This window comes from Centropristis striata, chromosome 2 (genome assembly GCF_030273125.1).
Source record: "Centropristis striata isolate RG_2023a ecotype Rhode Island chromosome 2, C.striata_1.0, whole genome shotgun sequence".
In the NCBI taxonomy this organism is placed as follows: domain Eukaryota; kingdom Metazoa; phylum Chordata; class Actinopteri; order Perciformes; family Serranidae; genus Centropristis; species Centropristis striata.
Genome location: NC_081518.1, coordinates 26,504,080 through 26,519,960, shown reverse-complemented (window position 1 = coordinate 26,519,960; position 15,881 = coordinate 26,504,080). Strand labels below are relative to the sequence as shown.

Here is a 15,881-nt window from a genome sequence, read left to right as displayed (position 1 = left end):
TCCATCCTCTGCCCGGTGTCCATTCCCACTGGGCGAATCGAGCCAGCCGTATACACATGAGATCCTGTTATAAACTGTGTGTAGAAAGCAAACAACAACAAACAGCTTACTTTGCTTCTCTGACGTGGAAGATCTGTTGATCTGGCCATTGATCCTTATGAAAAGAATGTGTTAGATCATAAATTATTGTATGATGTTCCACTTCAAAAATCGTTGTCCATGTCGCCGACTCTCTGATTCCCTTTGATTGATTGATTGCTGATCTGATGCCCCCAGTGAAGAAGTAATTAGAGTGGCAGCAAATCAGTGTATCGGGCCCACGATACGATTTTATCCCGATAAGATATTATTGCGATTTTAAGCATTTTGCGGTGTGGTGAGTATTGCAATAAAATATATTGCGATTTAATTGTTTAACTGCATTTTTAACTGCAACAAAATTAAATTCAATCAAGAATTTTTTTGTCAAATAAGAGAAAATTCTCTGAACTGAACTGAATCTGAACTGAACTGATATCAAACATGTATGGACGACAATAACTGCAGCATTTTATCAAAACTTCCTCAACTTTAAGCTTCACTTCTCTGAATTTTTTTTGATTGAAACATAAAAAATGCCTAAATTTGCAGCATTATCTCGACAACTTCCCGACATGATATCCTGATGCACAGATATTCTAGTTATATATATATTTTTCGAGTATATTCCTAAAAGTGAGCCTATGGCCTCCAAAAAAAAGAAAAAACTGTGAAAATATGCTAAGTGTTGATACATGCGGCCATGAATCGATATTATATTCCGATACTATGTTGTATCGATTTTTCTCCCCACCTTTATTACTTATGCTATACTACTATACAATATTATATTTGATATTCTGTTACATTGCTGTATTAAACTATGTTTTACTATTACATTTCACCTTGTACTCTCCAATTTTTTCCCCCGTACTATATGAAACAGTTGCAACCATCATGACCATGAGGTCAGACTGGACGCTACAGTGACTCACTAACTCTTGAGGTATAAGTGGTATTAAAAGGCAGGAAAAACCTGGGCTAGCTGGTTAGCATGCTAATTCCAGTAGATCTGCAACACAATATGCAGACGTCTTTGGCATAACAAACACATATTCTGTTGATAACGTTCAAATTTCACCTTTAATCATATTTTGTAAGTACTGTTGACTGCTGACTCTACTGATATTAATCACTCTTGTATAGTTTCTAATTTTACCTCTATTCTATTTGCTTACATTCCTTACTGTGATTTTTTTTAACTTGCTCTTATCTCATCTGTATTTATTTCTGTCCTTGTGCTGCTGCAATGACCGAATCACTCCTCTGAGGAATCAATACAGGCTTATCTTATCTTATCTCTTCTTAATACTTCCTTTTCCAGTAATGTTACTCCAACGACACACTGCTAAAATGTGGCGACAAACCTTCTGATATTTCCCACACGTTACAATCCAGAGTCAAATGGGCAAAACATGGCCATGACGACAGAATACAAATATGGTAGTTGTTATGTAGCAAAAGAAAAAAGATTGAATCTTTCTATTAAAATGCAGATTATTTGTGGGGGGACCTCCTGGCTCCCCTGGGCTTCAGCGAGAAAACAGTGCAGGTTAAAGTCCACAGGGGGGTGCAGCCTTGTTTTCAGGGTCACTGACTACTGACTTGGTTATATTTTATTCAGTCAATGTCTGGAGATGTTTTGAGTAGCTTAGTAGAACAGCTTTTTCTTGTTTGTTTGAGGGTTTTAACAGCGGTTACTGACAGCACTGTTTTAATCACAGGAAAGTCAACACATCGTGATTAATATCATTTTTTAACCAATATGGAGTAAAAACAATGTTTATCTTCTTTCATGAAAGAATCTTATGAGCCTTATGGATATGATGATATTTACTGTAATATATATATGTATATATATATATATATATATATAAATCATATAGGGCTGGTTGATATGGACCAAAACTCATATCACAATATATTTAGGCTGAATATCGATATATGATATATATCCCTAAATTTTCATCGCAAAGTGAGAGCAAATTTTCAGTCAAAGTCAAAGCCAAATATGACATGTCACAAGTAGTTTTATTGAAACCGTTTATTTAACTGAACATAAATATTGTATAACAACAGGAGTACCTTTTTACAAAAAAAATCAAAGCTCCATAAAGCGCACATTTAAATAAAAAAAATATCTTCAATAAAAATACCCTATGAAATAAAATACGCAAATATGATATAATTTTTATATCGATATATCTCCCAGCCCTACTATCGTGTATATATTTTTCTATATAATTTCTATCATAATGTCAAATCAACAGCGGTGGAACTATGTTTTGGCAATAATTACGTTATTTGCCAAAACATTGTTATTTGGAGGATGTTCTGATCCTTTCATATAGTAGTAAAGCTAGACTATGAAGAGTGCAAAAATGATGCAGTTATTTAACATTGATTATCTTTTTACTGACATATTGAGATATAAAATGAGCTATATCTAGATAGAAGATCTTGGTCACAACAGCCAGCTCTAAACTTATATTAGCTATGAGCATTTTTAGTGGCTGTAGTACTAAAGAAGGCCGACTAATTATCACAAGTGCTTTAAGTGGAATTGTAGCGTGTACGAAGTGCAGATGCTGTACAGGCCATCAAGGCAACAATTTCCTTTTATTTTTCTGCATAATTTCAGTTGAAGTCATTCACTCTTTTCCATTTCACTTTTCCTTTGAGTTTTGTGTGCTGGTTATTTTAAAAGCTAAATCAGCAGTAGAAATGTGGAAGCTCACATTGTTTGGCTTTCAAATTGGTCAAAAAGCTACAAATGCAACATCACCACCAAAAGTTTCAAAGCACAAATATTAGCCACAATTAAGGATTAAAATGGTGCCCAACACTTTTTTTGGTCAATATCGTAGTGTATTACTGCTAATAATAAAAATTTAAAAAAACTAATGTGGACAGCAGTTAATGACAGAATGTGTAAAACCTGATGAATTTTGACAGGTTGCAAGTTCAGCCGCACTTGACTGACATGAATTTGACACAGGAAGCGTTTGACATGAAATATCAAACATTTTCCTGCTCTGATCTGTTCGCATTTCAAGATGAACTTCAATTTCTAACAAGACATTCCTGATGAAGTGTGAACCCCAGATCCTTAGAAGTATTTAGATACACAACCACGCTCATGTAATCAAGCACTGATGGTGTGCAGCATTAATCAAAAAAAAGAATTCTTCCTGGGTGAAAATAGAATTTATCATTAGAAAAATGGCACGGTAGGAGTGAGCAATTACGAGCTCTGTGGGAATGAGTCTTGCTGTCGATCATTAGCATGATCCATGACATTTTCTCCACTGTGACCAGACCAATTCCTGTGCTGTGTCAATGTAATGAGACCAGGCGAATTATACGTCTGCTTTAATGAGTGACAGAGCCGCCCGCTCTTCATGGTGATTGGAAAAGACTCTTCTCCCTTCAAATTTCAGGGCTAATTAGCATGTTGATCGCTGATATGGGGCACAGATTGCAATGTCGCTGTGAGATATTTGAGGAATTATGTTGCTCTCTGTTCTGGCAAAAGTATTATTGCTTTGTGTGCCTCTTGTAATCTGTAGCAAGTAAACATCAGAGTTGGTGGTTTACAGTTTTCAAAAAATATGCTTTTGGAAATTCTGTGATCTGTAAGACTTCAAAGACATTTTAAGCTTTTATATAAAAGTCAACTTCATACAAACATGGCTGGCCTGTTTATGTGTAGGCTCCAGTCTTGATGTTGGACAGTGCAATGACATTTGGACAACTAAAATGCAATGTTGGATGGAAAATGAATGTGGAAACTGAAGAAAAGAGCCTTTAAAAGGCGCAAAAAGACTTATTTTCTCAACCAGCTTCAAGGAAGATAAAGTCCAGTTTATTATCTGCACAGACAAAATCAGCTGACTGTTTCAAGGCTTAGACCGACATGAAACATTCCTGCTTTAATCATCAGCACAGCAGATGAGCAGCTGCATTACAAAATATATGTTTCTCTGATTAAAATGTCAAAAGGACAAGCCTGCCAACATAATTTAAGGAGAAAAGTCAGATTTGATTCCCAAGGTGCACTCTGCTGCTAACGAGGCCAAAACTAATATGGAACAAATATTCAGCCATTTAAATGAGATATCAGATTCTCTGTAAACTTTGGATGAACTTGTGGAAAAACTTTGACTTCCTCTCCATGGCAACAGAAACTTACTGGAGGTCTGTCATCACAGTGACGTTGCCAGGCAACCAGCGAAGGCCTCAGAAGTCACAGAGTTCAGTTCCTTCTTTAAAGTTCAGTTCCTCAAACAAAAAAAAATACACTTTGGGTTGTCCATAAATAAGCAATAACAAATCCAAAAAACTTCCTTTTCAGCTAAAGTCTTCAAAAGACAAATAATGTTAATTCCCCCAAAATGTAATCCAACACAAGAATATAGCTTAGTAGTAGTTTTAAATTCCTAACAAAAAAATAGTCTACCAGACCTGCCCTTCCCGCCCGAATTAGATATGTTAGCCTTTAGCTCTAGTTTGACAGCTCGAGCCAACTGGCACTACAGGCCTACGATCAGCAATTAAACAGCCCGATCACGACCGGACAGGTGAAACTCTTAGAGAAGCAAGAAGACTCTACCTGGAACGCAATCTGACCTCAACTCGTTGCTTAGCCGTTGCACAAACACTAGTTCTAGAAGGACTCCACACTTCCCTGTTGCAATTTGTCGCTCCCCCTTCTGCCATCTGCTCCTATTAATCAGGAGGTAGAGCAGGGTGGGATGAACGTACCACACCTATTCACACCGGCAGCAATGCAAATTTGCAAAAGTTGCAACACTTTGTTTCAAATCTATTTGTGCAAAGAACCAACTACTGTTGACCGACAGCAGCGTCTAGTAAGCTGTTGTATGCTATGAGTGAATTTGAGACTTGTTAATTTCTTTTGTCAACTGTGGTTGTATTGAATGTGCTTTATGAATACATTTGACCCCGACCCTCTGGTAAACATTGAACATGAACGGTATATGTCTAAGGTCTGCTTGTGCGTGCCGTCTTTGTCAAGGTTAGAAGTTATCTTTACCGCCTTAGTTCGAAGTTGGGTGCCTCTGTGATGTTTTATAATCCTCAGAAGTAAACAACACAATGTGATAGGTTGTTGCTCGGAAAAATCAACCTGTTTACAACATAAGTAAAACCACTATTTTACTGCATAATATTCATGATCAATGTCAGTACTCATGACAAAAACACAGTTCTAAGCCAGCAGAATATTGACAGTTGAATTGATTTAGCAAAAAAAAGTTCCCCCCCTGTGTAAAGGCCACAAAAACAGAGAAATGTCAGAGAAATGAAATCTTCCAGTTGTTTTAAAGAAAACAGACTTTTCATCATTTGAGTAAATTGCACCAGTCATGACATTTAGCCAGAATTTGGAACAAAATCCAACAATCGTTCCCTTTGAGTTCAGAATAAGAGCCACCCTGAATACCTCCAGAAATTCAATTTCACCAGGGTTATGGATGATTAAAGTCATGTTTCACACCAGTGCGTTCAGACACTCAATAGTAGTATGAGTCAAAGGGTACAGACGAGGTGTGGCGGGTCTGTGACCTAATCTGCCCACAAATTAGTCGGAGAGGTGAGATCACTGTGGTGGAAATGGAAGCAGATTGTTTACACTGAGCGGCTCTTACATGGCTCTGAGATATAGAGCCTGTAAAAAAGATTAGACCCACCACATGAAAAGAACACGGCTATCGCCTCAAAGGCTTCCCTCCAAATATACTCAAGGCAGGAAAGATCCCAAAAGGTATTGATTTTGGAGGCGCTGATGGACTGTGTGCCTGACATGACTGCTTCCCCAGTCAACACACAAAGAGCCTCTGTAGCTTTCACACTGCGTGGAAATCACAGCATGGATGAACTCGGAGGAATCAATCCCTGTGCCTGGACTTTGATTATAGTTCTCATCCCGAGGCCCTGCTAAGACATCAATCTCTGCTAAACAGGGATCTCAGCACTGCTGGCCGAACAAGTCATAACATAAATAACACGAGCACATACAAGGAGGGAGTCTGGAGTGTGTAAATTTTCATAATGTGTGCAATGTGCATTCAGTCTTCAGCGGGCAATAAAAGCTACTGTTCTTCAGATACATAAAAGTCTCTTTAAATGTAGAGTAAATATCACAACATAAATCCCAACTCTCTGGTGACTAATTGCAACACTGTTTTTCTGCACTATGAACAACTCCGCTGCAGTAAAACAAGCTGCAAACAGAAATACTTCAAGAGAGGCTTAACCCCGAGGAGCCCCTTTTCTGTCCTTGTGAGCTGGTGTCCTGCAGGTTTCTGTTCCTCCCTCAAGGCGTCGGTTAGATACAGAACAGCTGTGGCTCATTAACTCTCACGGTACAAAAACTGTAATGGAACAAAAACCTGCAGGACACCGGCCCACCACGACAGGAATTGAGCTGTCTTAAAGGACCACTTTACTGAGTTTTATCTCTCTTGTGATAGACTGACATGATAATATAAACCATTACACGTGTCAGTGCTATCTGTTTCCCATAGGCCAGCACAGTGAGAGCAGTAGCAAAGGAAAAAGGCTGCACTGATTTCCTGGTTTCACATTCTTAGTGTTATCTGGTGATGAGAAATGAAAGGTCTGGAGGCCAAATATGAATTTTTGCTGCTGTTGCTCAGTCTGTGACTACATGATCAGGGTGAGGATTTCAGGGATGAAAGCAGCCTTCTTACAAGATTCAGAGAGTATTGTGTTATGGTTTATATATAGGGATGCCCTACTATATGTATACAGTGGTGGATAGTACATTCACACAAGTCCTGTACTTAAATGGTTTCCGGCTATCTTAAACGCTGTATTGAAAAGTTCTTTCTTCTCTTGGCTCGTCAATATGTGGTGGGTTTCTATATATGATCATCTGCTCCAGGCAGGTTTATTGTAGTGTTTACATTACATACACGGCTACATGTGGCTACATGCAAACATCGGGGATATCTGTAATCCTGATTGCCAATGTTGGTAATTTCTCCCCAATTTGGGATGACATTCCTGATGGAACATGCTCGATTGGGAAGTTTTTGGTTTTAGAAGCTTTTATTAGTGATTTTTCACAGTAGTAATTGCCTTCACACTCCATGATAGTCATTCCTCCAGCTGCTCCAGCCGCAATTACAGTGGTAGGGACAGCAAGAAAGAAGATAGAAGGCTCATTACAAGCCTGTCAATGGTATGAAACTGTGCACACTTCATGTCTCTGAAGCGGGTGTTACAATATCGACTTATCTTATGAAAAATGGACATGACCACGATCATATTGTCTGACCTTGCCCGTTGTGTTTACATGCAGGTTTTTTTACTAAACAATGTCGCCAACACTTTAGACAACATGTTTGAGTAACAGCAGGTTTTGCTGACCTGGAGGCAGCGCCTAAGGCCAGTGAACAAAAATAAAAATACTGAGACATGTTTTACTGTAAATTCTGCTCGGTTGTTTTATTTATCGAGGACATTTTTTAAAAAATGTTCACATTCTTGTGTAAATATTCTTAAGAATTAAAAGGCTGTACTTCTATTATAATGTAGACTCGACTTTTTCAGGAGGGAAGCTTAAAGTTACAGGCGCTACAACAGAGCATTGTGGACAGAGGATAAACAGAGGTGCAGCCACCAACGGCAGTATGAGAAAAATTGTGTTTCTGAACATTAAGGCATACAAACATGATGTAGCAAACACCCGAAATACAAATATGAACCAGAAAATGAGCATCATTTGTTCTCTTTGAGTGAAGGCGCTGAGTTTTTTTCCTAACACTGACAGTCGAGTGTGTGATACGTTAAGAAAACAGCAGAATCTCTGAACATAAGAATGTTGTTTGGAAACAGTTTAGAAAGCTATAAAGCGTTTTGCTCCATAGAAAACCTGTTTATAGCCCCATTTTGCTTCCCTTTACTCTGCTCTACTATAAATCTTCTCTAAAGTTATGCTGCTGGAAGCCACTGCTGAAAACAGAATAACGTATTTCAGTTTGAATGATGACAATTCAGGAAAAACATATCGAGCCTGTTTTGGTCCTTCTGTAATGGGATCCGAGTCTTTGTTTATAATAATTCATCACAGTGAGACACCAAGCATACACCAGCACAAAACAACCCCAACTCCTTTCTATTTTAGCTGAGATGTACTATATTCATGTTTATTTACACAAACAATACTTTAAGAACAAACTACCACCAGATGTAAATATATTTGCACTCCCTGCTGCGTCTCTGTCATATAAATTAGACTGTCATTATTATTTTCAGTCAAAAGCCTTTTGAAGTAATCTACAGATAATTATGCCATTTATTTAAATTTACATTGAATTGAATAAAGCTCTTACACTTTTAGACCTTTAACATAAAAAAAAAAGATGATTAACATAAATGGGGAATTAGATCTATGCTTTTAAAGGAGTTATGTTTCATCAAGTAAACAGAGTGATTCCTCTACACTTGACTTAATTGGCACACTGTTATTGCTTTTTATTATTATGATCAGCCCCTGTACACAGTTCACAAATGGGTTTTCATCATTTACAAATTATTCTCTACAACCCATTCAATGTAGCAGTTTGAACTTCCTCCAACTAATTCATATCATATATTATAAAAGCAAAATGCAGTGTTTTGCCATCAAATGATCCCATTGAGTCTGCCTATTGCCTGTGGTCCAAAGAAAGGAGCTGCATTTCTTATTAAGAGCAGATTAATGGGGAAATATTGAGAGAGCCACAGGGGATGGGTCTGTTTGTTTTCCAAGTGCTGGTGGGTATCAGTTTCTCATTGTTAACGATGTCCCTTTGCTCTCTGGTGTGATTTCAACAAACACCTAAAAACGCAGTAGAGCACACAGCCTTTGAGAGACAAGCAGTGACATGGTAAAAAGGTGAGAAAGCAAAAAAAAAAAGCATTTTATAGCTTGGGTAGTTCATGTCTTTGTTTTTGCTTTCATAAAAAAAATGACTGGTGGTTTATGAGTTTATGAGTTTGGGAGTCCTTAAAGTTTGAACATTCACCTGAACACACAGACTGACAAATTAAATATCCATAAGATGCAGAGCAGTGTATTAAATATCAAGTTGTTGTTTTTTCATCAAATGAGTGATGTCTCCAGTGGCAGCAGGCATCTGTTTTCGGATCGCTGTGTGCTACCCTTCTCAGCACAAAACAACAAACTGACAAGGTTAATATCTTGCAGCTAAAGAATATTTTAACAGATATTGGACACCTTTATAAAAGAAGAGCGGAGGATAACAGCCAAAGTGAAAAAAGAGAGTGATTATTTCATCTGTCAACTGGCTGGAAACATGGCTAATAAAGGCTAATGTTCTAGTTCTAGAGCTCTGAATTGCCGCTGCAACCTCTGGTGGTGTAAAAAATAAAGTCCATAAAGAGAGGAGTTCGGAGTGGATGGATGGGTTAAACTCAATACTTTCACCCAGGAGATTGTTGTTTGGGCCTTCTTTGAAACTCAAAGTTAACCTTGTTGTTTAAAGTCACACTCATTAGTTAAATTTTCATAAGTAAACATTGTGTGTTCACCCAAACCACAATCTTTTTTTCTTGCCTTGACCGTTACGCGTTGCAACAGCAAACATTTCACAATGTTAAATAGGACAATCAGAAGTTGTAAGATATTATGTGTCCCATTGTGCATACGTTTACACAAGATATAATACGTATATATATGTATAGATATATTACACAAAGGGTAGTACGTATGTTTCCACAGCAAGAAAAGTTTTGGCGCCAAAACTTCCCTAAAATGACCTAAATTGTTGGATTAGATCAGGGGTGTCAAACTGATCCATGGTGGCCAGGTGTGGCTGCAGGTTTTTGTTCCAGTGGAAAAGAAGCACACCTGACTAAACAGATTCAGTCCCCTAAACTGTCTCCACTCAGTTGATATGTTGTATCAGGTGTGCTCTTGCTTGGTTGGTACAAAAACCTGCTGCCAAATGGCCCTTTTATGGATCCGTTTGACACCCCTGGACTAGATAAACACAGCCATGATTGCTCCTCAATTCGGATTGTTTTTCCATCAACATGACAAAAATGATCTTTTCCGAACAACCAGTACGGACAGCATCGTCTGTGACGATGCTTTAGTAAAGACTGATTGGGTAAAAAAAATCCTCCGTACAGAAATCAGCTAGTGTGCAAAGTGGAGGTGAAAATGCAAAGACAGTTAAACTTCATTGCTGAACTACTCTGCTGTATGTGGTAATGATTAATCTGTGAGCAACTGTTTGCTCGTGTGCTTGTTTTGGACTTGATCTGCTTTCTGGTGGGCAAGAACACATTAATGCAAGTCTAAGAACGAAAAACTCAGCCCAAGAGGAAGGTTTAAGTGCCTGTGACCTCATGAATCTGCCCTAGAATTCTTGACCAGAAATTTAATCTAAATTTCAAGCAGAGGAGTTGCACATTTGACACTTTACTCTTAACACTGAAGAGGAAACATTTTTCTTTCAAGGATCAACAGCAGGTCAAGAAATATCACAAAGATTCAAACTTGCCTTTTTTTCATTATCTGCATCTGCCTCTCTGTTGGTCTTACTTTCAGTATTTTTAAAATCTTTTTCTTTTTTTCTTTTCTTTGGTTGCAGAACTGTGGTGCATAATGATAATAAGTCAAATATGATGACTGTCTGGGGTAGAACCTTCAAAATGTCAGATATTCACAGTCAGGGAAAACTCAAGTGCTACTTCACTTGACTGAATTGTGTTTTGACAATACCTACCTGCCTGTTAAAGAAGGATCTTATCAGCCCCAAAGAGGTGGATTTTTCTCAAAGTGGCACTATTTCTTCAGTTAAAATAACCCCCCTCAAATCCCCCCAAATTAGAGTTACCAAGAATTTCACAACACAGAGCGTAACAGTGAGACAATGAAGCCCTACAGAACAATAGAAATTGATTCAGACGGTTCTTTGAGAGCACCTCTTGAAAAGAGAGACAAAGGTGAGACAAACACACTGTGGGCTATATGCCGATACCTAGCTGGTCTCTCACCTTCCAGTGTTGCCACGGTTTGTGATTCATTCATGCAGGTGCTGCCAAAAGAGACCTCGTGGGGCATCTGACAGCACTGTTCGATGCCGGTCTTGTGAACTAGCAACCCTCACATCCACTGTCAAGTTGGAATACACAGAGGACGTGTAGCCATGATGTCTTTGAAAAACAACATCTCTACTTTTAAAATCTGTTTTCTCTGAGAAGGCTTCATGCATGTTTCATGCTTCCTCACTCTCAAAAAAAAAAAACAGCCATGCTAGCAGCTCTGTGAGCCTGTACTTAAGCACAGCGGTGCTCTGAGCTAAATGCTACTCAGTCAAATCTGAAAACATGATAGAGACATTTTTAGATTTCCAGGGATATCATTATCTCAAATTGTGCATCCATAGATCAGCTTAGAAATAACTGAAAAAAGACCCCTTATAACTCCTGAATCTGCCTGACAAAAAAATTCTACAGTATTAGAGAGATATCCGAGCAAACATTGGTGAGATGGTGACGTTGTGTCCCTTGCCAAAAATATCCCAGATTAAATTCTAAAAACTTCAATGTGGTTATGAATTGGACGCCAGATGTTGACTCCGCTTTGCACTTTCAATAATTGGTCCATTTATTGTATTTTTTACCATAAAAACCTGTTTATGCTATTAATGTCTATACCTACATGTAAATCATTCCTGTAACCCTGTGGTGTTTGTAGATCTTTATGTGTGCCGTTTTTGATTGGAGATGGGAGAAGTTTAGCTTCAGGGCTTTTTTGGTCGGAACGTGACGTAACGCAGTATGGCAAAGATGGGTGTATGCTGTCATGGTTTAATGGGTCAAGCAGAAGTCTGTCACCTGGCAGACCTGAGTTCATGTCCCATGAGACACCAGAACCAGTTTAACAGTTTATTTCCAGGGTTATTTTATGCATAAAGCTGCCAGCACAACTTTAATTTATTTTAAACATTTAGCATTAATTTATTGGTTCCATTGCCAAAATGTAAGCTGATATCCGCTTTATACGGTGGTATTTGTACTCAAACACAAGTCTAAACGAGGTACAAAACGAGGAACGTGGTGCAAATTAAAAAACGTGCTGCAAAAAACAAAGACAAATGCATCATCATCATCAAACGCGCTGAAAATGGAGAAACGATCAGCAAACCGAGAAACGATCTGCAAACGAAAAACGCTGCATGCTCCAAACCTGCAATCTATGACTGCTTACAAGTTAACTGCTGTCATTAACAAGCATACTGTAACACGTAATGTGCAGCGTTGTATGGTATGGGAGACTGTGATAAGAGGGCTTTTTAATGTATTATTAAAACGGCTGTTTTATGTCAAGCAGGCTAATCTACATGCAAACATATATAAACACATATATACATATATATAAAATCAAGTAAAAGTCACATTACCGTTCCCGCTGTATCTTCATACACTGTTGGGATTCAGTCAGCTGTTCTGTCTCTCTCCATCCCGTGTGTCTCTCTATTGAGCTGTTACGCTGAGGGCAGGTTTGGAGTTTGTCTTTGTTTTTTGCAGCACGTTTTTTAATTTGCACCACGTTCCTCGTTTTGTACCTCGTTTAGACTTGTGTTTGAGTTTGTGATTTTGCATCGTTTCTGTACTTGAAGCTGTTTTCTCAAACTGAGACGTATTGGGCCGTTGCCGTCCGTTTGACCCTTGTCGGCCACCGTAGCTTTATACTTCCTCTTTACATCTGCAAGAAAACTCTACTTCTGAAACTTAGAGCATGATTATCTGTGAAATAATCCATTGATACTAACTTTTCCTGTTGCACTCTCCATTATTTTCTCTCTCCAAAGAAGTTGCTGATATTTTAGTGGTCTGTCTGACTGACCTACCATCCCTAGAGCCATGCTGCTGCAGCACCGTGTCGATGTTTGCAGATGGATTAGTCTACAGGCAACTGATAATCTAGTGTCATTTAATCAAGATCTCTTTTTATGACCCTCTGGAACATTCTACCGTTGTTTCTGAAATGATTTCACCCCTCCCTGGTTCAGGCAGTCACTCCCATGTGTGGGAGACATGTCCCCAGCAGAGTGGTTGATGATTGAGCTCGTAACTGTTTTAAGCACTCACACGGGCCCACGGGAAGAAGATGTATCACCCATCAAGCAGCTCATCCCAGAGAGGAGGGGCGGATGGGGACTGGTGGGGAATAAAATGTGGCTCCTTTAACAAATTCAAAAGTGGATGGAGGAAAACTATTTATCACTTCTCCCAGTCTGTCCTACTTGCTATGATTGTCCCACCTCCTCCTCTCTATCTGCTCTCTTGACCTGTCAGTTTGAAATATTGAGGCTGAACGATCTACAGCTCTTCGATCGTCCTTACTTCGCCAAACTCCTTCTCCCTGACACTCTATGGCCATTTCATTCTTCCTTTTATTACTTTTCCCTTGCCTTCCCTTCACACAGTCTGGTGTGTGAGGTTTTACCCCTTTTTTCAATTTATACTTCATTCTTTCTTCACAGTCAGATGCTTATTATCTCCCTTGTTGTCACTTCCTCCTCACTGATAGCGTGTTAAATAACTCTGGTCTTTGTGTCCCCGCAGTTCTTCATCCTCCTCCTGCTCATCTTCTTCCTGGAGATTCTGTCCATCATGCTATTCTTCATCTACCAAGACGAGGTAAGACACTTAATTCTCTCGCTACATGTTACATCCTGTGATTTTCTCCACCTGAACAAGGTAATAAGTGGCTGTGACACAGCCCTCCATGAGTCATGGGGATTACTGATGCTTCAGATAGAAGCCAACATGTAAAATGACGCCTCTCAGCAGCAGAGTTGTTGTTGTTGTTGGTTCAGAAAAGAGCATGTCAGCTGACATTCTGCATGAACGTTGGTTTAATAAAACTGTCTAACAGTCTTTTCTGAAACGGTTCACGCACACACATCTTTAGGGTAAGAAAAAACACTGTCCATAATTTCCTTTCCTTGTTAATAAATCTCAAATCATCTCAGCTCATCCATTTTGGATGATTTTCCATGTAAATAAACAAGTCAGGCAAGAGACAAGAAGCGGATGAGCTATCTCTCTCCTAATATGAATTCATAATCCCTTCACATTTGCAGCTAAGGTTTTAATAATGCATTGAAAAGGCATGCTAAATTCCACCCATCTTAACCTTAATTAAAGGATTGCAGGATGGATTTTGGATTTGTTGTGACACATTAACAATAAGCACAACATATAATTGTTATGCCCTAAGACCTGTGTGTGAGCAGTGACAACGTGGCTTCTATTCAATCCACAAACATCTATCATGCACAGAATAGCAAACATCTTCTCGACAATGGGTATCAGTTGGACTCCAAGATTAGTGAGATTAGTGGGGCACTGGAGGGAATTACAAGAGGTCGGGTTTATGCTACGGATGACTCAAAGTTTTAAAATATGAACCAAGTGCCTTGTGAAAGAGCTGCGTCAAGGCTACTGAAGATTATGAATATGTTATCTTGTAATGCAGAACTGCTGCTGCCACAGTCTGAGGACCACTCTCACTGTTCACATAATCAATTAGAAATACAACTTGATTCTTCACAAACAAGATATTCTGAATGTATTGCAATAATGGAATCAAAGAATAACAGCAGCAGCTTTTGTATCATTTCATCAATTAGCATCTGAAATATCATCTCAGTATAGCATTCAGTATAGCATTAAGGGCTACAACTAACACTTGATTTAAACAGTATTAAGCTGTTGGTTGATTGGTTGGTTGGTTGGTTGGTTGGTTGGTTGGTTGGACGGATGGATGGATGGGTGGATGTTTGGACAATAAAATGCTAATTACAATGTCACAGAGCATAAGGGGACATCAATTGCTTATGCATAAAGATATTTAGAAAACAATATATGAAAGACCACAAAAGCTGGAGACTGAGAATGTCTGAGCATCTAAAATCATCTAAAATTATTAGAATTATTTTCAATCTACTAATTGATGAATTTTTCAATTATTTCAACATGTTCCTATTGAATAAGAATGTAACAATTTTGCTGTCTAAATCAACATTTTTCATCCCAATGCAAGACACAAAAATCCAGCAGTTGGATGAAATAATAAAACCGACATTCTGTTATTTAATTGAGTATGTATTATATTGTATGCCCTCTAGAGGCACCTTATACGATAGTGGATTGGAAAGGTAGAACCCTGTCATAAATCATTGGCAATTTCCAACCATTGCATTACATTATTCATGTTTTGGGACAGAGAAAGTTCTCCCTGAAGTCTTCGGCCAAGGCCAAGCCTGACTCTAATGCTGTTATACATATTGGTAAATAACAACCTACTTCGATATTGCCTCCACTTTCTGTGAATTATATTTACGACCATGGACCTTGGCCCTGCATATTCTTCTCTCTTTGTTATTCTAATTCTGGCATGATTATGTAATTGCCTAATGTGTTTCATTTCCATCTCAGTTTGTCTTTGGTGGTGTAACGCAATGACTATTTGTGGACTGGCACATTCTTCTGGGCTCACAGCCAATCAGCACTGCTCTGTTTAGCTTTTAATGAATGTTGTCTTTTTGTCACGCCTCACCTCTCTCCTAGTATCTGTGTTCCCTGATGTTCAGTGCACCCCATTATTCAGCCGCTGAATAATTCAGTTGGGTCTACCCAGGAGGCGATTAGCGGCAGGACGCAGTAAAAAGTTAGTGATGGTGTAGATGTTCTGCAGAGCGGGTGCACCGAGGGATATCGGTGAAGAATGG

The 15,881-nt window shown here is 38.7% G+C and overlaps 1 protein-coding gene across 3 annotated transcripts in view; it reads left to right on the top strand.

Annotated features, from left to right (window-relative positions):
• The window catches only part of tspan4a (tetraspanin 4a), a 168,347-nt gene that overhangs the window by 106,584 nt on the left and 45,882 nt on the right, over positions 1 to 15,881 (top strand). For all 3 annotated transcript variants that reach the window (XM_059349950.1, XM_059349933.1, XM_059349941.1), the window contains one exon: positions 13,711 to 13,785. In XM_059349950.1, coding sequence (XP_059205933.1) covers positions 13,711 to 13,785 — 75 coding nt within the window. The remainder of the gene's footprint in view (positions 1 to 13,710; positions 13,786 to 15,881) is intronic.